The sequence below is a fragment of the Narcine bancroftii genome, chromosome 4 (assembly GCF_036971445.1).
Source record: "Narcine bancroftii isolate sNarBan1 chromosome 4, sNarBan1.hap1, whole genome shotgun sequence".
NCBI classification, from domain to species: Eukaryota; Metazoa; Chordata; class Chondrichthyes; order Torpediniformes; family Narcinidae; genus Narcine; species Narcine bancroftii.
Genome location: NC_091472.1, coordinates 212,426,061 through 212,449,014, shown reverse-complemented (window position 1 = coordinate 212,449,014; position 22,954 = coordinate 212,426,061). Strand labels below are relative to the sequence as shown.

At 42.6% G+C, this 22,954-nt stretch overlaps 2 protein-coding genes across 11 annotated transcripts in view; one reads left to right on the top strand and one right to left on the bottom strand.

Annotated features, from left to right (window-relative positions):
• The window catches only part of mettl21a (methyltransferase 21A, HSPA lysine), a 67,300-nt gene extending 56,751 nt beyond the window's left edge, over positions 1-10,549 (bottom strand). For 2 of the 7 annotated variants that reach the window (XM_069933897.1, XM_069933896.1), the window contains exons 1-2: positions 10,256-10,542; positions 3,375-3,537 (exon numbers count right to left, since the gene is read on the bottom strand). In XM_069933897.1, the coding sequence (XP_069789998.1) occupies positions 3,375-3,521 (147 nt within the window). In that variant the 5' untranslated portion in view covers positions 3,522-3,537; positions 10,256-10,542. Of the gene's footprint in view, positions 1-3,374; positions 3,538-4,888; positions 5,976-8,663; positions 9,094-9,698 lie in introns of those variants that run through there. The other 5 variants (XM_069933893.1, XM_069933898.1, XM_069933894.1 and 2 more) reach the window with 5 other exon arrangements.
• ccnyl1 (cyclin Y-like 1) overlaps positions 9,697-22,954 on the top strand; it is a 141,934-nt gene continuing 128,676 nt past the window's right edge. The window contains exon 1 of one of the 4 annotated variants that reach the window (XM_069933887.1): positions 9,697-10,512. In XM_069933887.1, coding sequence (XP_069789988.1) covers positions 10,320-10,512 — 193 coding nt within the window. In that variant the 5' untranslated portion in view covers positions 9,697-10,319. Of the gene's footprint in view, positions 10,513-14,461; positions 14,537-22,954 lie in introns of those variants that run through there. The other 3 variants (XM_069933888.1, XM_069933891.1, XM_069933889.1) reach the window with 3 other exon arrangements.

Genomic DNA, 22,954 nt, shown 5'->3' with positions numbered 1-22,954 from the left:
CCTGCTTTGTGTTCATTCCTTCAGTTATTTCAACACATTGCAATGTGGGTGGCACGTTTAGCCTGCTGGTTATTGCAATGCTATTGCAGCACCAGCAACCTGAGCTCGCGCCCGGTGCTGTCTTTAAGGAGTATGTACGACAGAGGAAAAGATTCAAAAGAGATAGGAGCAAGTCTGTCCCATCATTCAATCATGACCTGATCCATTTCCCCACTCAGCCCCACTGCCCGGCCTTCTCCCTTTAACCTTTGATGCCTGGCTAATCAAGAATCTAGCAATCTCAGTGTTAAGTACACCCAATGACCTGGCCTCCACAACTGAAGATATTCATCCCTCCACATCACTGTTCTAAGTGGACACCTTTCAATCCTGAAGTTGTGCCCTCTTTTGGACTCTCCCACCATGGGATATAATCTTTCTCCATCTATTCTGTCCACACCTTGCCACATTCAAAGTGTTTCCATGAGATCACCCTCATTCTCCTCAATTCCAACAAATACAGGCCAAGAGCTGTCAAATGCTCTTCATGTGCCCTTTCATTCCAGGAACCTCCTCTGAACCCTATCCAAGGTCAGCACATCCTTCCTTCAACAAGAAGCCTAAAATTGCTCACAATACTCCACGTGAGGTTTCAACAGTGGCCTCAACTTCACATCCCTGCTTTTATATTCTATTCCTCTTGAGATGAACGCCAGCAATGCATTTGCCTTCTTCACCACTGACTCAACCTGCAAGTTTACCTTCAGGCTCTCCCGCACGAGGACTCTCAGGTCCCTGTGCATCAGGGTATTTTTAATTTTCTCCCCATTTAAAAGTGTGCCCATTTATTTTTTCTACCAAAGTGCATGACCGTGCACTTTCTGACATTATATTTTTGCTTATTTTCCTGAACTGTATAAGTCCTTCTGCAGCCTCCCTATTTCCTCTATGCTACCTGCTCCTCCACCTACCTTCATATCATCTGCAAACTTGGCCACAAAGCCGATTATTCCATCATTGAAATCCTTAATGGGCAACATAAAAAAAAGCTGCCCCAACCCCGACCCATGTGGAACTAGCAGCCAACCAGATTATGATCCCTGTTCCCTGCCAATCAGCCAATGCTCTACCCATGCTAATATGTTTCCATTTCTACTGCGGGGATTTATCTTGCTAAGTTGCCTCATGTGTGCTTGAAATGGGTATTTTATTAGAACAAATAACTAAAGTAAGATTCCCACAGGATCCAATGTTATTTTTACTGGGAGATGTTAGCGGGATTAAACCTAAATTAAAAACTGAATATTTATCTAGTAAAATTTGTACAAATTGCCTCGGCAATAGCTAGAAAATGTATTGTTGTAACTTGGAAGTCGGATGCTGATCTGGGAATGGATAGATGTCGTGTAGAAGTTCGGAGTTGTATTTCACTTGAGAAAATTACTTATAATTTAGGAAATAAATATACTTTTTGTGAAATATGGAGCTCATAATTTACAAACTGTTGGTATTAAATCTCGAACAGTCCCTTTCTCTTATAGGTCTCTCTAAATATTTATATGTTTAAAGCGAAGTCTCCTGTTGTGATTTTCTTGTCCCTCTTCTTTCTCGTTTGTGGGTTGGTGGATGCGGGGGTTAATAGGATGTTTTTCTTTATTTTGTATTTTTTTAAACTCTTTTTTATAAAATACCACATGTTTGAAATATTGGGATATGTTGGCTGAATGGATTTATATTAAATAAACTATTAAAAAAGTAGCCTTGTGTCAAAGGCCTTCTGAAAATCCAAATACACAACATCTACTGCATCTCCCTTATCCAGCCCACTTGTCACTTCAAAGCATTCCAATTGGGATTTTGTTTGTCACGAAATCACTGATCCAACATGGAATAAATTTTGGTCAGAGAGGGTACATTGCTTCTATCTACTTGAACATACTTTAATAGATTTTGAGACTCTCACTTTCAAATCTGTTTCATGGCATAAACTCTCTTGAGAGAGCGGGAATTAAATAATTGTGGTAGAATCGCTGCCTTACTGCCCCAGCAACCGGGTTCATTCCCTGTCTTCCAGTGATATCTGTGTGGGGTTTCTGGTTCCTCCCCCAAAACGTGCAGGCTGGTAGGTGAACTGCCCGCTGTACATCGCTCTCTGTCTGTGGTAAGTAGAATCCAGGAGGCGCTGGGTGGCACGGTTAGCGTGGCGTTTGGCGCAACGTTGTTACAGCACAAGCGATCGGGACCAGGGTTCAAATCCCACTGTCAAGAGTTTGTACGTTCTCCCTATGTCTTGCGTGGGTTTCCTCCAGGTGCCTCCAGAGGGGGTTGTGGGTCAACTGGGTGTAATTAGGCAGCTTGGGCTAGTGGGCTGAAAGGGTGAGTTTTTAAAAAATATATAAATTAAAAAAAACATTTAAAATGTGGGGAGAATAAAAACATAGATCAATGTAGGATTAGTGAATTGGTGCTTAATAATTGATATAGGCTTGGTGGCTGAAGGCCCAAATTTCTATAGTCTCTCTGTTAGGTAAAAACATCATGAGCTGGGAATGTAGAAGGAGTCACCCAGTGCTGGGCCGTAACAAGATGCAGTTGTGACCTTGTACTCTCAAGATAAGAGTGGGGATGACAAATTGATGTGCAGGAAACTAGCAGAGAAGGATAGCAACAGTTTATTCATTGGACAATGTCATGGTATGATAATTTACTAAGTACGTATCCTAAGGTATATAAAAAACACCACTTGCTGATAACGGCAGAATGCGCCTTCTCCAACTAACACTGTTAGTTGCAAGTGTTACAATCCGGCAATAAAGAACAAAGAACCTTGATTTCGACTCAGTCTGGTGTTTGACTCACTCATTCATGAACAAAGCAGACCTAACATCTCTCTGACTCTTATCACCAACTCAATGCCTCATTCATGTTGGAACGATTAGCAGGGGAATGGAATACATTGTCTCTTTTCAATGTGATCGCGGCTGTGGCACTCCTGCTCGTTCAAAGGTTATATCAACTCTCAGCGCAGACTTGCACACATTATCTAGGCAGATGCTCCTGCTGAGGTGTTTACATTGTCAAAGCTGGGGTCTTTCAAATGAGACCTTGTGAGGCTTTTTAGAAGATATCAGTTTTCTCCCAAAATCCATCATCTAAATCACTAAAATAAAATTCTGGCCACTTTTACAAGGGACCTGTAATAGTTGTGTGCAAATTAGCTGCAATATCCAAGGCTGTAGTCACAATTTCCAATAACAGCATAGTTTTCAAAGAGCTGGATGCGAAAGCTTTTCAAGTCAAGCCTTGCGATAAGTTGTTCACAAGAGCTCAACAAGGCTCCATTGACTGAGGTGCTATACATTCAGTCAGGCGCGAAATGACAACCCCATACTTACCGCATCCCACACCACGGCTGCCACCCCTAGCTGCTTCCAGTTCTGCCTGATCACTATGTCCTGATTGGCAAAGTGGAAAGTTGCAGAGGCTTCGTGAAATTTCCGGAGTTCCGGTATCATGGCACCATCATATGGAACTAAAGCCATCACGATCAAACCTGGACTGAAAGAAAAAAAGTTTGGTGTTTATACAGCATCCTCTATTCTAAGAAACTTCGCAGCAAATGGAGTATTTTTGGTACATGATTACAGTTTTTTTTAAAGTGGTAATTCTGTCTCACCTGCAGGACAAAGAATCTCAGGGTTGTATGTAGCTACTCTGACAATAAATCTGAATTTGAATCTGAAATCTTAAAGCTCCTGGCCCTGATGGCTTCATGGTTGAATTTTACAAATTGTTTGTTCAATTAATTGCTCCTCAGTTATTAACACCTTTAGCAGATGCTTTGTCCGAGGGTAAGCTTTGTGATACTTTTTAATGAAGCCTCTATTTCATTAATACCTAAGAAAAATAAAGATCCAACAGATTGTGCTTCTTATTAAATGTAGAGGCTAAAACCCTTTCAAAAGTTCTGGCAAACAGATTAGAGGATATTTTACCTTTAATTATATTGAACGACCAAACAGGATTTATTAAAAATCGAGACTCACATTTTAATATTCAACATTTAATGAATATAATTTACTTTCCACCATCTAAAGTTACATTAGACGTGGAAAAAGCATTTGACAGGGTTGAGTGGCCATGTTTATTTGAAATTTTGAAAAGATTCAAATTTGGTCCAGAATGCATATCGAGGATCAAATTGATCTACAACTCCCCTCAGGCTTCAGTATCTACTAATAATCAAAGATCTGATCTTTTCAGATTATTTCGTGGCATGAGTCAAGGTTGCCCACTTAAACCTTGATTATTTGACCTAGCACTAGAACCAGTGGCTATTGCATTTTGGGACTCATTAAATATTTCCAGCATTCAAGGGGGGGGGGGGGGGGGGAAACAAAAATCATAAAGTTTAATTTTATGCTGATGATTTGTTATTATACATCTCACATCTGGAATGCTCCATACCTGCTATGTTAAATTTATTATCAAACTTTAGTATTCTTTCAGGTTACAATCTTAATTTGCACCAAAGTGAATTTTTTCTCTTGAATGGTTCTGTTCCTATCTATGATAATATTCTATTTAAAAGAGTGGGGGAGATTTTTCACCTATTTAAGTGTTAAAGCAGTGGTTCTCAACCTTTTTCTTTCCATTTACATCCCACTTTAAGTAATCCCTATGCCATCGGTGCTCTGTGATCAGTAATGGGTTGCTTAAGGTGGGATGTGGGTGGCAAGGGAAGGTTGAGAATCACTGCTCTAGACCTAATTGTGACTGAAATATTTTGCTTGGGTAAAATTGTCATTGGCCCATTTCCTTTGGAGTTCTGAAACCGTGCACATAACAAGTCAACAAGGTATAATTAAAACAGTGGTTTTCAAACTTTTTCTTCCCACTAACATCCCACCTTAAGTCTTTTCTTCTTTCTTCTTTGGCTTGGTTTTGCGCGCGGACGAAGATTAATGGTGGGGTAATGTCCACATCAGCTGCAGGCTCGTTTGTGGCTGACAAGTCCGATGCGGGACAGGCAGACACGGTTGCAGCGGTTACAAGGGAAAATTGGTTGGTTGGGGTTGGGTTTTTCCTCCTTTGTCTTTTGTCAGTGAGGTGGGCTCTGCGGTCTTTTTCAAAGGAGGTTGCTACCCCCGAACTGTGAGGCGCCAAAATGCGCAGTTTGAGACGATATCAGCCCACTGGCGGTGGTCAATGAGGCAGGCACCAAGAGATTTCTTTCGGCAGTCCTTGTACCTCTTCTTTGGTGCACCTCTGACATGATGGCCAGTGGAGAGCTCACCATATAACACGATCTTGGGAAGGCGATGGTCCTCCATTCTGGAGACGTGACCTACCCAGCGCAGTTGGATCTTCAGCAGCATGGATTCGATGCTGTCAGTCTCTGCCATCTCAAGTACTTCGATGTTAGGGATGAAGTTGCTCCAATGAATGTTGAGGATGGAGCGGAGACAACGCTGGTGGAAACGTTCTAGGAGCCGTAGGTGATGCCGGTAGAGGACCCATGATTCGGAGTCGAACAGGAGTGTGGGTATGACAACGGCTCTGTATACGCTAATCTTTGTGAGGTTTTTCAGTTGGTTGTTTTTCCAGACTCTTTTGTGTAGTCTTCCAAAGGCGCTATTTGCCTTGGTGAGTCTGTTGTCTATCTCTTTGTCGATCCTTGCATCCAATGAAATGGTGCAGCCGAGATAGGTAAACTGGTTGACCGTTTTGAGTTTTGTGTGCCCGATGGAGATGTGGGGGGGGGGGCTGGTAGTCATGGTGGGGAGCTGGCTGATGGAGGACCTCAGTTTTCTTCAGGTTGACTTCCAGGCCAAACATTTTGGCAGTTTCCGCAAAACAGGACGTCAAGCGCTGAAGAGCTGGCTCTGAATGGGCAACTAAAGCGGCATCGTCTGCAAAGAGTAGTTCACGGACAAGTTGCTCTTGTGTTTTGTTGTAAGCTGCCTCAGGACCTTCGTGATGCCATCATCATCACCCTGTACAAAAACAAAGGCGAGAAATCAGACTGCTCAAACTACAGGGGAATCACGCTGCTCTCCATTGCAGGCAAAATCTTCGCTAGGATTCTCCTAAATAGAATAATACCTAGTGTCGCCGAAAATATTCTCCCAGAATCACAGTGCGGCTTTCGCGCAAACAGAGTAACTACTGACTAGGTCTTTGCCCTCAGACAGCTCCAAGAAATGTGCAGAGAACAAAACAAAGGACTCTACATCACCTTTGTTGACCTCACCAAAGCCTTCGACACCTTGAGTAGGAAAGGGCTTTGGCAAATACTAGAGCGTCTCAGATGCCCCCCAAAGTTCCTCAACATGGTTATCCAACTGCATGAAAACCAACAAGGTTGGGTCAGATACAGCAATGAGCTCTCTGAACCCTTCTCCATTAACAATGGCGTGAAGCAAGGCTGCGCTCTCACACCAACCCTCTTTTCAATCTTCTTCAGCATGATGCTGAAACAAGCCATGAAAGACCTCAACAATGAAGGCGCTTTTTACATCCGGTATCCACCTTAAGTACTCCCTTACTAATCACAGAGTTGGAAAGTTTGAAAACCACTGTTTTAATTATACCTTATTGACTCGTTATGTGCATTACAGACAGGTTAGGATGCAATGGCCTGCAGGCCCTGCCATAGCGAGTGAGTATATGATTATGTTACTAGCTTCCTTCGGAATTGCCTCTTTGCTACTAAGACAGCCTTCTGTAGGTCATAGATCACCGTTATCAACCTAGCCCTCAGCAGGTTGCAAATCCTTTGATTCATTCACTGCTTCTGGTTGCGTTACTCACAGTATGCGTGTGTGAGAACCACAACCAGTTCACAATGAAGTCAGTGATAGCTGTGGCCTATTCATTCAAGTTTGAATATGGTCCAGTCCACAAAGCAGTCCTGCAGGCACTTCTCCCCATCCCTTGACCAGACTTTCACTGGTGCTGTAGTCCTCAGTCTCTGCTTGTATGCTGGAAGTGGAAGTTCAGCCAGGTGATTGGACTTGCCAAAAGGCAGGCACTTGATGGCTCGGGTGGCCTTCTTTATGTTGGTCAAGTGTGATGGCTCCTCTGGTTGTGCTAGTAATATGTTGGTGATAGTTGGTCAGAGACTTCAGGCTGGTCTGGTTGAAGTCCCCTACAATGAACGGGAAGGCTTCAGGGTGTGCAGTCTCATGGTTGCCGATTACAGTGCTCTGCCCCTCTGGTGCCAGTATGATGTTAGCTAATTTCTTTGCTGTGTTTAAAGGAGACCCTCTCATATTTCTAGCCCTTCGTTTTGGAACATCTATCAATGGAGACAGCTTCTCTGCATTTACCCTGCGATTAAAACCCCTCTATTAGAAATGTTAGTTCTACTTCTCTCTCCTCAGATGTAGAGAGCTCAACAAAGTAGGAAGACAGCAAGAGGGCAATTGGTGTAGAAGCCAAGATGGGATGAGCCTTGATCTTGCGGGATGGTGGAGCCAGTTTGAGGATCCGACTTCCTCCTGCTCTTGCTTCTGTTCTTATGGTTTCCTTCATTAACGGTACTTGGGTATAAATGGGAGGTTTGTTATCTCAGTTTTTCTCCTCCCACCCATTAAATTGAATCTTGTTGATAAGAATGGCACAGTGGGCCAGTAAATTGTTTGTTCTAAATCCCATTGTAACTTCGAACTTTATACCGAACGAAACCATTTGGCCCTTTGGCTTTGTGCCCTCTCTTTCCTCAGAATCATCCACCCCTCATTCGATAAGCCGCTATCATCCCACTGATCAAACATCATCAAGTTTTCCTTCAAAGGTCCTTGCCTCATCTGTAACTTCACTGTCCTGTAATTTAATTCGGAGCCCTACCAACTCTTAAAATTATTTCCTTTTGAATTCATTAGCTCCAAGCTAATTACATCACCCTTAAATTTGCTGAGCTTTACAATCCAATTTATGGCAGCCTTAGAATATGCCCTGTTTATTTGTGCTCTATCCACTTTAAAGTGAAGGCTCCTTATATCTTCACTTGTATGTTTCCTGGTGAGTTGAGCCAGATCCTTTCTTACCTCACAACATTTTGACCCACATACCTTTATCTTTGATTATTTATTATCAATGTTTGTTGGAACATCATTGTAATTTGTTCCCCCCCCCCCATGGTTCTTTTATTCCAACATCAGTTCTTTACCAAGCAGGTTTTTGCAGAGCGAAATGAAGCTGAGTGTTTTTTTTTAAATTGTGAATTGTGGAAGAATCCAGTTCCAGGAAGCAGCAATTGAAGCTGCTCAGAGATGTTGCTTGATCAGACTGTTGGCATGCCCCACACAGAGAGTTCTAGAAGGCTCTGTTCAGTGATATTAATGTTGCTGGGGTAAAAAATGACATCTCTAATTGTTATCCATCAACATGTGGAAATAATCACCTTGATGTACTGCAGTTGGAAAGTTGCAAAGATCAAAGCTTTTAAATGAACAATAGTTACCTTTAATCATCTGCTTTAAATATTAGTGAGCCTTGGTAATATGTTTTTGTTTGACAATGTTCCCATACCATACTCTAAGAATTATAAAAACACACACTTATCTTGGCTGAGGCAGCAAAGAACAAGTGACACTGCAATCATTCTTTAGAATGTCAACAGGTTGAAACCAGAAGAAGGATTTGATTTTAATTTGGCCATGAAAATGAACTGAAGATACCTGGGCAATGGGGCTGAATTTCAAACCAATTCCTCCCGCAGGCAGTGAGAATGATGAACGACCAAAGGAACGGCTCACACTAACCATCCGAGGCTCTCATCTTCACGCATTCATTTATTCATATATAGGAATAGTTGTCCTGCATATGCATTGTTTGTCTGCACGTGTGTTATATCTGGCTGCCCGAGGACCAGAGAACACTGTTTCGTCAGGTTGTACTTGTACAGACGATCAATAAACTTGACTTGATTCGCAGAGAATCAAAAAAGTAGTGAATTCCATGGATGCATTTGTCTTTTCCTGGCATCATGAGGAGCAACTTTGAATGAACAAAGTGTCGAGCAGGGGTAAAACACAGGATTCTGTTTGACACTGTGGTTGTGAAAAAACACAAATGCTAGAGAAACTCAGCAGGTCCAATAGTGCCTTTATATAGCAAAGGTAAAGATGCATCCCCAATGTTTCACTCAAGCCTGAAACGTTGGTGATGTATCTTCACCTTTGCTACATAAAGGCACTGTTGGACCTGCTGAGTTTCTCCAGCATTTGTGTGTTTTTTTCAAGTGTAGAGCAGGTATCACATAAGCAGGTTCAAGGTACACATTGGGAATCACACACACGAGATCAAATTTCATGCAAACGGCAGCCCCATTTGATGGAAGGATACCCAACTCTCCATCAGGAGGTGCTTTTAAGCTACAGCACCCGGGTGGCCCTCCTGGAACCCAGGTGCGATTAGTGGGGCAAAGGTGCCTCCAGCACCTTTTAAGCTGAGGGAGGGGATGGCCCCAGTAAATTGCCGACCCGGCGCGTTAAGGGTGATCCCGCCCCTACGGTGACCGACTAGCCTCCCCCGTTCCCCCCTCCAGCTCTCAGTCTCCCTCCCACCGTCATTCGTGCTCCCGCCACCCCGCGGCAGCCGACCCCTCTTCCCCTCCCCCCCCCTCCCATCGCAGGGGAAGAAGTTGTCCTTGTGCAGCTGAGTGCCCGTCTTCAGCAGGTGTTTCCCCGTGACGCCAGCATGTAAACGCTGACCTCACAGGAGTAACGGGGCCGTCTGTTTTGCTGTTCAGGCCGCCGGTCGACTCCCTCCGAGGTGGGGCAGGTACCCGATTGACTTTGGACGACGCTGACTGGGTCGGACCCTTTCAAACTGCCTTGAGAGTGGGGCGTTAATTGCCCGGTTAATCCCATTTTACAATAAGCTGCTGGTGGTCGATAACTGGAACTTTTGAGGCGTTGCCAGAGCGAGAAGGCGAGGAAATATACCCCCTTTCATTCGCAACAATAAGAACGGTGATTGACTAGGCCACTAGCCAATGGGAATACGCCACCCGCGATTGACACGTCGGACGATACCCAATCGCAAGCTGGGTAAAGGGGCGGAACTTCCGGTAGGCGGGCTCGGTTGCCATGCCGGGCCCCGGAGTCGAGGCGGCGGGTAAAATGGCGGAGAAACGCCGCGGGGCCGTAATGAAGCGGAGGCTGCAGAGTTAGACGCCGAGGGGGAGGAGGGGTCCGCGGCGCCCAGCTGCGCCTTGAGGAGGCTGACTGACGTGGCCGGGGGACGTTTCCCTTTCACTCCCGCTTACCTACTCCTTGCGGAGGCGCCGACGCCCCGACGGCTCACTTCATCCCTCACGGGGCCGAGGCGCCATGGGGAACACTTTATCCTGTTGCGTGTCGCCTGGGGCCAGCCCCACGCTCTCCAGCCGCGACGGGCTTCGTGGCCAGCGGCTGCGGCACCAGGAGCGGATGGACGCCTATGGTGTGGAGGCGGAGCTCAGGGAAGCCCAGCTCAGTCCCGGAACCAACCTGCAGCATATCAGCGACAGGGAAGCGCCGGAGGGTAAGAGCGGTGACACCGCGCAGGAGGGGAGAGGGAGGGCAGAGCCGTGGCACCAGTGACGTCACAGAGGCCGCCCCATGCAGCTGTGTTTGAATGATCACTAGCCCTGGAGCCTTTCAGCTGGTGATGATATGAGTTTATTATCAAGTTTAAAGTATCAACGCAATTCCTGTAAAGTAAATAACGACAATCTGCCATTAAACAGAGGAGAAAAAAAAAGGTTTCAGAACTGCAGGCAGATCTTTTGGGGTCTCAAAGATGTGTTGTAGAATCAGAATTTATTCTCACGGATGTGTCACAAAATTTGTTGCTTTGCGGCAGCCAAATTACAAAATTAAAAAGAATGCAAGTAAAGGAAAAAGTCAAAGTAAGGCAGAGTTTGTGGCTCATTCAGGAATCCGGTGGAGCAGGGGAAGAAGCTGTCCTTGTGCCACTGAGCGCCTGGCTTCAGGCCCCTGTGCTTCTCCCCCCCACCCCCCCAATCCTGAAATGGTTAGCAGAGTGAAGAACCTGAGTGGTGGGGGGTCCTCGAGGATAGAGGCTGCTTTGATGCCCTCGATGGAGTGAAGACGGATGCCCGCGATGTCGCAGGCCATTAATGACTGGAGTTTTTTTTCCTGCACTTCCATAATGCAATTGGAATGCTCTCCATGGTTCACCTGTAGACATTTGCAGGAGTCTTTAGTTCATACCGAATCTCCTCAAACTCCTCACAAAGTATAGCCGCTGGCGAGTTTTCTCCGTGATTGCATCGACATGGATGCTTCAGGGCAAATCATTAGAGGTGTTGAAACCTTGGAATTTGAAGTATGGATAATTGTTCGCAACTGTAAAGAGTACAGACAGATCTTTTGGTGGTCCCAAAGTTATCTTATAGTTAGCACAGGGGAGATTCAAGAGCCTCTGTAGGAGCAAACCAGCTAGCTCTACTCCGCCTGCTTTCTCCCACCTCCCCCGTCCTTACTGCTTTGCAAATTATTTCTAGTCCAGCTTTGTGCACTATCCCTGACCTGCATTCCACATCAAGTTGTACAACATGGAGAGAGGCCCAATGTGCTGATCAAATTGTCTTATCAGGAGAGCCACTCCAACTTTACAATGTTCTTTCCAGATTCTTGCATCTATACGACTTTTGTTTTCTTTGCCTATCTGAGCTCGTCCCAGTTATCAATGTTTGGCTCATACAGCCTAAAATGATTTAATTAAAAAAAAAAATTAGACATACAATAACGGTCCCTTCTGGCTCACAAGCCCATGCCGCCCAATTACACCCAAGTAACCTTCAACCCCGCGCCCCCATGTGTGTTTTGTTGGGTGGGGAGGAAACCCATGCATCTATTTATTCATTTACTATCTGTGTATGAATTTACATCTCTTCTAAATGACTCAATTGTACCTATCACCACAGCCTCTGACAGCTTGTGGCATATGCACACCATCAACCCTCTGTGGAAAAAATTGCCACTCAGATTCCTTTTCAATCTTTCCTTCTCATCTTAAACCTATGCCGTCTAGTTTTAGACTCTCCTATACAGGAGAAAAGACTGACTATTCCCCTGATCTTTGCTTCTGCCAAACAAAAGTCTTGTGCAAATTGAAGATGCAATTCTGGAAATATACCTCGGGTTTAACAACATCTGTGCGAAGAGGTTTTTCTTCATGTTTTTATGTATTTTTGCTGTTCCCCTTCATTTTATGTTCTCTGATTCTTGACTCTTTATTCAATTCAAATAGCTTTATTAACATTGTACAAGTTATACGAGATTAAAAAGACAGCAGTTCAAGGTTCAAGGTTGAATACAATGGGACAATTTTGCTGCCTGTTTTTAAAAGATCCACCTTTTCCAAAGAGAACATAACGAATAATGGTGGACGATTTGTTAATATTGAGTCTGCTTCACCATTCTACAAGATCATAGCTGATTGATCTCAAGCCCCATTTCCTGCCTTCTTGATTCATTTACAATTTGGAACTTGCTTTTAATGCAATAAATGACAGGATCCACACCCTTCAGGGATGAAAATTACAAAAATATGCCACTTTAAGTCAAGCAATTTCTCATTGCTAATGAGTTGGTCTTTATTCTCAGCCTGTTATCAATAACTCCTTATCCAGGGCAATATTATGGTGATTTTTTTTGTGAGTTCCTTACAAAAAGTGTACGTGAATCCATATTTTTAAGATTGCTATCAGATTCAATTGAACTGCATTTTTTTTCAAGTGTTATTTTAATTCTATTTCAGCACTACTTTCCTATTTACTGTGGATAATTCAATTGTGCACAAATTGCTATTTTTTTCTAATTGTACGTTCTTCAAAGATAAATGTTTCATTTCTGAAATGAATGCGCAGTCTGTCTCCCTTCATAATCATTTTGCAGAGGTCATGCTAGGTCTTCAGCTAGCCACCAATCATCATGATTGGATGAGGAACCTCTTTTGTGTTTCCCACATCCACGTTTTTCCACTGGTGATAGGTAATTTTTTTTTCCTTCCATCATGCATAAATGATTTGCATGTAATCACTGACGAAGTCCATGAATAAAGAATGGCCATTTGGGGATAAGATATCAAAGACAACTGTTGCCCGTGAGTTTCTTAGCATTAGTTTTAGTCAAGAACTGAAGTGAGAAATTTGAAAGGCAGGTTTTCTTTTACCATTCACGAGCTCCAGATTTAAATAATACTTCAGAATCAGAATTTATTGTCATCAAGGTGTTGTTTTGCACCAGCATTACAGATGCAAATATTGCTATAAATTACACAATGAAGATACATCGCCAAAGTTTCGGTTTTGTATCTTCATCTTTTGCTACTATAAAGTTTGGTGTTTAACCTGCTGAGTTTCTCCAGCATTGTGTACTTCAATCACAACGCCTGTAGGCTTTTGTGTTTTACTCTTGCGAGAAATTACATTTAAAATAAATAAATTAGTGCAAAAAGAAAGTGAGGTATTGTCCTTTCAGAAATATGATGGCAGAGGAGAAGAGCTGACCTTGTGCAGCGAGGTGTTTGTCTTGGGGCTCCTGCACATCCTTCCTGATGGCAGCAGTGTGAAGAGGGCATGGCCTGGATGGTGAGGTTCCTTGAGGATAGGGCAGTGGTTCTCAACTTTTTTTTTCCACTCACATCCCACTTTAAGTAATCCCTGTGCTCTGTGATTAGTAAGCGATTGCTTAAGGTGGTTTGTGGGTAGGAAGAAAAAGTTTGAAAACCACTGTTTTAATCGTCCCTCATTGACTCATTATGTGCACCGTTTCATAACTCCAAAGGAAGTGAGCCAATGACCATTGTTCTCAAGCAGAATATTTCAGAAACAATTGGGTCTAGAGCAGTGATTCTCAACCTTCCCTTCCCACTCACATCCTACCTTAAGCAACCCCTTACTCATCCCAGAGCACCGATGGCAGAGGGATGATGTAAACTGGGATGTGAGTGGGAAGAACAAGGTTGAGAACCACTGAGGTAGAGGCTGCTTTCTGAAACACTGCCTCTTGTAGATATCCTTGATGGAGTGAAGACTGATGATCATGATGGCACTGACTGAGTTCCGAACTCTCTAGTCTTTTCCTCTCCTTTGCATTGGCACCTCCAGATCAGATAGTTCATCGAAACTCCTCATGAGGTATGGCTCTGGCCAGCCTTCTTGATTGCATTGACATGGAATCTCCAGGACAGATCTTCAGAGATGTAGATGCCAGAAATTTGAAGTTCTTAACCCTTTCCACTGCTGACCCCTCGATGAGCACTGGTTGGTGTTTTCCTGATATCTCCTTCATGAAGTCCACAATCAGCTCCTTAGTTTTGCTAATGTTGCAAGGTGTTTGCTACACCACTCAACTGGCAGATCTTGTGCCCCTCCTGTACGCTTCTTCATTGTCACCTGTGACTCTGCCATCAACTGTGGTGTCATCAACAAATTTGTAGATGATATTCAAATTGTGCTTAGCCACACAGTCATGGATGTAGAGAGAGTAGAGTGGGCTAAGCATGCATCTTTGAGGTATCCCTGTATTGGTTTTCGGTAAGGAGACTACATTGTTTCCAATTTGAACTGACTAAGGCCTTCCAATAAGGAAGTCTTGGATCCAGTTGCAGAGGGCTGTGCACAGGCACAGATTTTGGAGTTTGTTGACCTGCACTGAGGATATGATGGTGTTGAAAGTTGAGCTATAGTCGATGAAGAGTTGCCTGATGCTGTGGAGCAGATGCTGGAAATTCTTTAAGGTGCAAGGATTCCCTATGATCAAGGTCTACAGGTATCTCTTAATGGCAACAGTTGCTTTCTTAAGCAATTATCACTCGAGAATTACAGATGAAATCATTAAATGTTAATTTTAGACTAATATCTGTGTATTAGATATAAATTCATTTTAAATCTTTTTAATATCCAAGATCTATACATGCCCATCTCTCAGCAGAAAAATATGATATAATATCCTGCTTTTTTAATAACATGGGAATTTTCAAATTTCAGAGACATTTCCAAAATATGCACAACTCTGCTGCGTCAGTAGAGAATTCCTTTTGGTTGATATCAATGTGGGGAGGGTATGACTATCATTTGCAGAGATCACTTGATCATGTTCTGTAATCCTTGCTGGCTTCAGATATAAAAATGGGGCTATCTATATTTCACCTTTTGACCTGGTGTGATCTACTTTTGCTGAGTGCATTTGAACCGGAGGCGATGTGATAATACATATTATTATGTGATAATAATATGTGATAATACATAACTGTGTTTTTTAAAAAAAAAAAGCAAAATTTCCAGTATTGTCTGTTAAAAGTAGCAGATAATATGCACAGAGCTACATTGAAATAAGCTAGTGGTTTTCAAACTGTCCACCACCCCCCCTTCCCAAACTCGCATTCCTTTGCAAACAGCAAGATTTTTGTGTTATTGTCATTCTCTGGAGCACTGCACTGTGCAAGGTCAAACAACTGGTTGGTGAGACATTGCTTGAGATACAATAATTTTATTGAACATTATGGAAATTCTTTCCGAACTCTGAATAATAACATCTGGTTCCTGATATGGGGAAAATGAGAAAGTTGCACATTTTCTGTAGTACCGGTGTTGAAGTCCAGGCCAATCTGCTTTCTAAGTGCCATTCTGTTCCAGTGATGCATACCCCTTGTAACTTTATCCACTAGGTAGTATTTCAGTCACTGCAACCAGTAACACAGTAACTCTGGGGAAGATTTCATATTGGTACCATTGCATTCAGATAACTTTCATATCATAATGAGCTGATTTTGTTTACATCAAAATAAGATTTCCAGGGTTTAAAAGAAAGACAGCAATGATTAATTTCACCTCAAGACATAGTTTAAACTCTAGTGTCCAAGTGTGAAAAGTTTGCTAGTGGTACCTATGAATATCTGAGCCACAGGGAGATTTCCATTGATGAGTTAATCTCACATTAAATTTGTATCCTCAAGAGTTATTTATAGTAGTGCATAATCAGAGCTCCAGATGTTCTACCCAAGTCGTGTTGTTGCCGAAACAAAAACTGAAAATGCTGGAAACACTTGACATCAGTTGGTAGAGGACCAAGTTGAAGTTTTGGGATGCATCAGAATTGGAAAAATGAGAAAACATGTGCTTTTAAGTTGCAAAGAGGATGTTTGGAGAGAATAGGGGGAAATGTGTGTGTTCACGTTGAGACTTGCAAAGAGGACGTTTGGAGAGAATAGGGGGAATGTTTGAAACAGATTTGCAAAGCCATAACACTGCATTTGGTTTCCTTGAATCACAGGAGACATGGTAAGCACCGAAAGCAGTGCACTAAATTACCAAGAGTGCAAGTAATTTGCGACTTCTCTGGGAAGGACTGTTTTGCTTCCTAAATGGGGCAAAAGTGTCCCATGGTTCAGTGAGAAGTGCTATGAGAAGGGGAGCTATTAGTGAAGATAGAAGAGTAAATGGGGGAATTGGAGCACAAATTATTTGAAGCATAAATGTGGAACATCTTGTATGTATGAAACTAGTTTCCATTCTTTTGTTTCTAAACTAACAGCTGGTGCTAAGGTAGCTCTGTGATATCTTGGACTTAAAGTCTCTTCCAAAACTCATGGAAGTTGAGTTCTCCTAAATACATTAAAATCCCTGGTATCTGGGATTGGTAGATGCCAGATAAGTGTGTTCTCCGGTTGCTTGAGACTTTTACAGTGCTTAACTAATACACTTGTAATACTCAAACAGTTTAACAAACCAAAATACTATACTTATACTGAACAAACTTCACTTGCATAAATATATAAACCTTAAAGCATTTTACTTGATTTTCCATCACATTATTTGAAAACATTTAACTGTTGCTGCATCTTCAGGTTCCTCCCCCTCCACGGAGCAGCCCAAAAGACGAACAATGACATTATAGACAATTAACCCCCCCCAAGTTTACAGATAAAGCCTTTGAGGGGGGCTACTCTTACTAAGCAGAGATAAGGAGACATTTTAAGAGAGTCACCCGAACAGCGAGTGGCATCAACCAGCTCTTCATCATTGCCGTTTCACACAACATTATTCAAACAGCTGCTGCAAGCAAAGCTCGACCAAGGTGCTCTGCTGGCGGATTATTTGCTCTCATTTTCACCAAAGGTTTACATGTTAACTTCAGAGAACATTTATTTTTCAATTTTAAACTTGTACATATTTTACCTATTATTTTATTATTTGTTGTAATTTTAAAAAAATGTATTTTGCTCTTTTTAAAATAGGTTGCTTGAGGCTGCCAGTTGCTTGCATTTGAGATACCAGGGGGGTTTACAGTGTCAGTTAAGCAGCTGAATTCCCTGATGAATAGTGGGTAATAGCTTGTATCAATTAGTACATCTTGTTTCTTTAAATACAACTAGAAAATATAGAACCAAAGTAGCATTAAGTTTTATAATTAGCAGAAAGAGCAATAACTTCATAAATATGCAAGGCAACCAGCAAAATGAAACAATTAAAAAAAAATTATTTTAAACAAACATTTCCTTAAGATGCAACTCAGATATTATACACATCATATATCTGTTGTGGCCTGCTAATCGAGTCACAACCTGGCTTACAAAATGACTGACAAACGTGGTGATCGTGAGGGCCCCGCGGGGACTAACAGCTATTATCCCATGTGACCTTCTGTACAGCGGGCACACTGGCCATTCGGAGGCTGGTGCTCTGGTGACGTCACTCCTGTTGTCAGTGGCTAGGAGTGAATATAAACAGAGCAGGCAATGCTTGACCTCGACTCAGCTGGTGTGTGTCATTCTTTCTCCACACTTTGCTTAGCGTATGTGCTTCATTGGTGATGCCAGCAGATCTGACCAGCAGATGGACCCGAAGATGACAGACCAAGCAGATCTCCATGCAGCCTCGTTGAAGCTGCCAACGTTCTGGGTGTTGCAACCACATGTCGAGGCCCAGTTCCACCTTTGACAGATTGCCACTATTACATGTACTATTACATGGTGATCTCGCTCGACACAGCAGTGAGGGCCATTGATTTCCTATGGCAGCCTCTGGAACAAGGCAAATACAGTGCCCTTAAAGAGCGATTAACCCGCACTTTCAGGCTCTCACGGTGCGAGTGCGCCGCCCATTTGTTGCATATGGACGGCTTGGGGGACAGGGCCCCATCCGCTCTCGTGAGCAAGATGTTCGCGCTTGCTGAGGGGCACAAGCCTTGTCTGTTCTTTAAGTGGATTTTCCTGGAGCATCTGCCCAAGGATATCTTGCTCTTGCTCACTGACAAAGATTTCAGCAACCTGAGGAAAGTTGCAGCCTGGGGGGATGTGCTCTGGAGAGTGAAGAAATAAAATGGCGCATCGGTGGAGTAGATCGCCAAGCCCTGAACTCAGGTGAATCAAATGCCTTTTCAGGATCTACGCTAATAACTATTGCTTTAATTTTGTTTTGTGTATGATCCATAATGTGAAGTGTCCTTTGTATATTATCTTGTGTTTGGTGTTGTTGTATAAAACCTGTCTTCATTGTTGGGGTCTTTCATGGCTTGGTTCAGCATCATGCTGAAGAAGATTGAAAAGAGGGTTGGTGCGAGAACACAGCCTTGCTTCACGCCATTGTTAATGGAGAAGGGTTCAGAGAGCTCATTGCTGTATCTGACCCGACCTTGTTGGTTTTCGTGCAGTTGGATAATCATGTTGGCAGTCTCTTCAATCTGAGGCGCCTGCAAGCTCACACCAAGACACAAGAGAAACTTGTCCGTGAACTACTCTTTGCAGATGATGCCGCTTTAGTTGCCCATTCAGAGCCAGCTCTTCAGCGCTTGACGTCCTGCTTTGCGGAAACTGCCAAAATGTTTGGCCTGGAAGTCAGCCTGAAGAAAACTGAGGTCCTCCATCAGCCAGCTCCCCACCATGACTACCAGCCCCCCCACATCTCCATCGGGCACACAAAACTCAAAACGGTCAACCAGTTTACCTATCTCGGCTGCACCATTTCATCAGATGCAAGGATCGACAATGAGATAGACAACAGACTCGCCAAGGCAAATAGCGCCTTTGGAAGACTACACAAAAGAGTCTGGAAAAACAACCAACTGAAAAACCTCACAAAGATAAGCGTATACAGAGCCGTTGTCATACCCACACTCCTGTTCGGCTCCGAATCATGGGTCCTCTACCGGCACCACCTACGGCTCCTAGAACGCTTCCACCAGCGTTGTCTCCGCTCCATCCTCAACATCCATTGGAGCGCTCACACCCCTAACGTCGAGGTACTCGAGATGGCAGAGGTCGACAGCATCGAGTCCACGCTGCTGAAGATCCAGCTGCGCTGGATGGGTCACGTCTCCAGAATGGAGGACCATCGCCTTCCCAAGATCGTATTATATGGCGAGCTCTCCACTGGCCACCGTGACAGAGGTGCACCAAAGAAAAGGTACAAGGACTGCCTAAAGAAATCTCTTGGTGCCTGCCACATTGACCACCGCCAGTGGGCTGATAACGCCTCAAACCGTGCATCTTGGCGCCTCACAGTTTGGCGGGCAGCAGCCTCCTTTGAAGAAGACCGCAGAGCCCACCTCACTGACAAAAGGCAAAGGAGGAAAAACCCAACACCCAACCCCAACCAACCAATTTTCCCTTGCAACCGCTGCAATCGTGTCTGCCTGTCCCGCATCGGACTGGTCAGCCACAAACGAGCCTGCAGCTGACGTGGACTTTTTACCCCCTCCATAAATCTTCGTCCGCGAAGCCAAGCCAAAGACAAGAAGAAGACAAAAAGAATAAAACCTGTCTGATCATTATGTGTCATTGCAGGTAAAAACTCTTTTAATTGTTTGGCCATAATGGAGGTAAATAATAATCTACATTAAGAACAGATATTGGTCTAAATGACACACATTCTATTTATTCCTTGCCTTCTTTTGGTAGAGCTGTGATTATCACCTCCTGTCAGCTGGGTTGCATTTGTGCCTTTTTTAAACTCATTTTCAAATTCTTTATACTACTCTGTTGTATATCCATCTGATTAATCCAACAAATTGCAATTTTTAGTTCAACTTCAGTTATGTCAACAATCAACATTCTATTTTGTTCTTCATTTAAAATGGATAATTCTAAAACAGTGGATCTCAACCTTTTTCTTTCCAATTTTAAGTAATCCCTATGCCATAAGTGTTCTGTGATTAGTAAAGGATTGCTTGGGGTGGGATGTGAGTGGAAAGAAAAAAATGTGAAAACCACTATTTTAAGTCAGCCCTCATTGACTTGTTCTGTGCACGGTTTCAGAATTCCAAAGGAAATGGGGCAATGACAATTTTTCTCAAAAATATTTCAGTAACAATTGGGTCTAGAGCAGAGATTCTCAACCTTCCCTTCCCACCCACATACTACCTTAAGTAATCCCTGTCTAATCGCAGAGCCCCGATGGCGTAGGGATTACTTAAAGTGGGATGTTAGTGGGATAAAAGGGTTGAAAATTACTGCAAGAATCTGGGTTATGCTTCCCCCTGAAACTTTGGTATATAAAGTTTTATAAAACTCCATCAGCTTCTTAAATTTAACTTAGCATATTTTATCTTACTACTTTTGTTGTTGGATCCCTAACTCGTATTTCCTGCTATTTTTTTTCCTCAATTTCCATGCCAACATTTTCATAGATTTATATCCACTTTCATAGTGTCTGTTTCAAAAATATTAAATTTTTCTTGATTTCTTGTGTAGCCAAACTATTAATTTCATTCCCAATTTTAAAATGTGTCCTGGGCCAAACTCAATTAATGTTTTTTTTCCCCAATTCCTTCATCTTGTAATTCTTCCAAATGTATTATTTTTATAAAAAGATATTGCTATAATTTTTCCTCTTAGGACAATTTTCAGAGTAGCCCATAAAATAGGAGATAGAATTCAATGATAATGGGGACATTTTAAGATAAATTTCTTTTTTTAAAATTTGTTCCTTAAAATAGGGATGCAAAATGAAACAATTGTGTGGATTTCGGTGCCCAATGTGGAATTGATTGTGATGGCAATGAGAGAGGTTATTTGGTCATCAGGTGGGTGCCAGATGAAATATTCCTATTTGGCAAAATCCCTTTTCTCAGTTTGTGGACTAGGTTAGAAGATTCAAAGAGTATGTACATGATATCACATGCAACCTTGAGATTTTTTGTCCCTGCAGATGAGGCAGAATTGGCAGTATAAAACTGACTCAACACCCACATGTAAACAAATAAAGAAATGTAAACAAACTGCAATAGTGAAAAACAAAGTGCAAAAGTAAGAATCCTTAAATGAGGGGGGAGTGGGGAAAAAATGAAAATGTCACTGTGTATATTTTAATGATGAATATTTGTATATATTGTAATTGACATGGTTCACAGTGAAGTATTAAATAAAAAATTATTAAAAAAGTGTTGCTGCAGGTATCATCTACATAATGGGTGATTGATGGGGTGTTAATTGCAGGAGATTAACTGTGGCAGATTGTGGGACTATGGAATGTGCTTTGTCTCATGTCCCAACTAAATGCAAATTGCTATTGTAAATCAGAATGTCAGGGGGCGTGGCAAGATGGCATAGAGACTAGACGTGTAGTCTTGACCTCTCTGGCCAGACTTTCAAGAACCCATTTTTAAACTTTGTTTTCAAGTTTAAATTTTTTAAAACTTAGTTTAAAGTATCAAGGAACTGTTATGGCCATTAATGGTAAAAAGATTAAACCTCAAGTGCAGAAGAAACTACATTTTGGGAGTGCTGAAGATTTAGAGCCTAAACAGCCTGCTACAACTTCAGCTTTAATTTTATCCGTGTTTAAACCACAAAGATTGCCTGTGGGAGTTGAAAAAATGACTACGACTCACCAGAAGGACATCGCTGGAATTACCCATTCAGTGGATCCCAATTCTGGCAGCCTGCCGACTTTAATGGAGGGAGCATGCAAGAAGACGACTCCATTGCTTGAAGTGCCTCAGGAAGTACTCCAACCTGAATATCTTGATCTTTTCTTTGAGTTTTTGCAACAACAACGGGTTGCGGGGGGAGCCCAGCATCGACCCCATGAGGAAGTCAGGGTGCCGTTGCTGGGAGACCAGACCTGTAGTAAAACTTAAACTGCCTGTTGTTGAGATGCAGCAGGAGCTGCAGTTAACTGGTTCTGCCACCACACAAGAGAAAGCAGGGCTGAGCTTTTCTGACTGACAATATAAACAGTTAAATACTATCATTTAGCCTATGTTGAATGAAATGACTCAAAGGCTCAGTTTAGACCTGAATACAGTTAAAATATGTGTGGAAGCATCTTGTAAAGATTTTAAAAAATTTCAGGCTGCTTTGTTGGAATGTCAACAAGTGGCTTCGAATACAGAAAAAGTATTGGAGGTGGAAAAATCCATTAAAGAATTGCGAGAATGTGAACGGGAGTTAGAGAAGAAAGTAGATTATTTGGAGAATCAAAGTAGAAGGAATAATGTGAAGATTGCTGGTTTGCCAGAAGATATGGAAGAACAGGATCCTCTTCGTTTCCACAAATACTGGGGCAAGAATTTTTCTCTGGAGGTCTGGTATTGGAAAGAGCTCATAGAGCCGTAAGAAGAAGACCTCTGCCTGGTCAACCACCGAGACCCGTGATAATCCGATGTTTGAATTATTTGGACAGAGAAACAATACTTCGTCTAGCAGTGCAAAATGTGAGACAACGACAAGCTCCATTAATGATTCAGAATAGTAGAGTTTTTTTCTATCCTGATTTGAGTCAAGAGGTTATTCAGTGTCAGCGTCGATTTAATCCAGTTAAAGAAGTTTTGTGGCGTAAAGGCTATAAGTCTACTTTTCGCTATCCGGCAGTGTTGAAGGTGTTTTGTGGAGACTTTCAATCTCGGTTTTTTGAGAATGAGCGTGAAGCAATGATTTTTGCTGATTCGTTGCCAGATGTAAGAGGACAAAGACGTAGTCCACCATTGTCTCCTAAAGAAAAAACTGGTTGTCC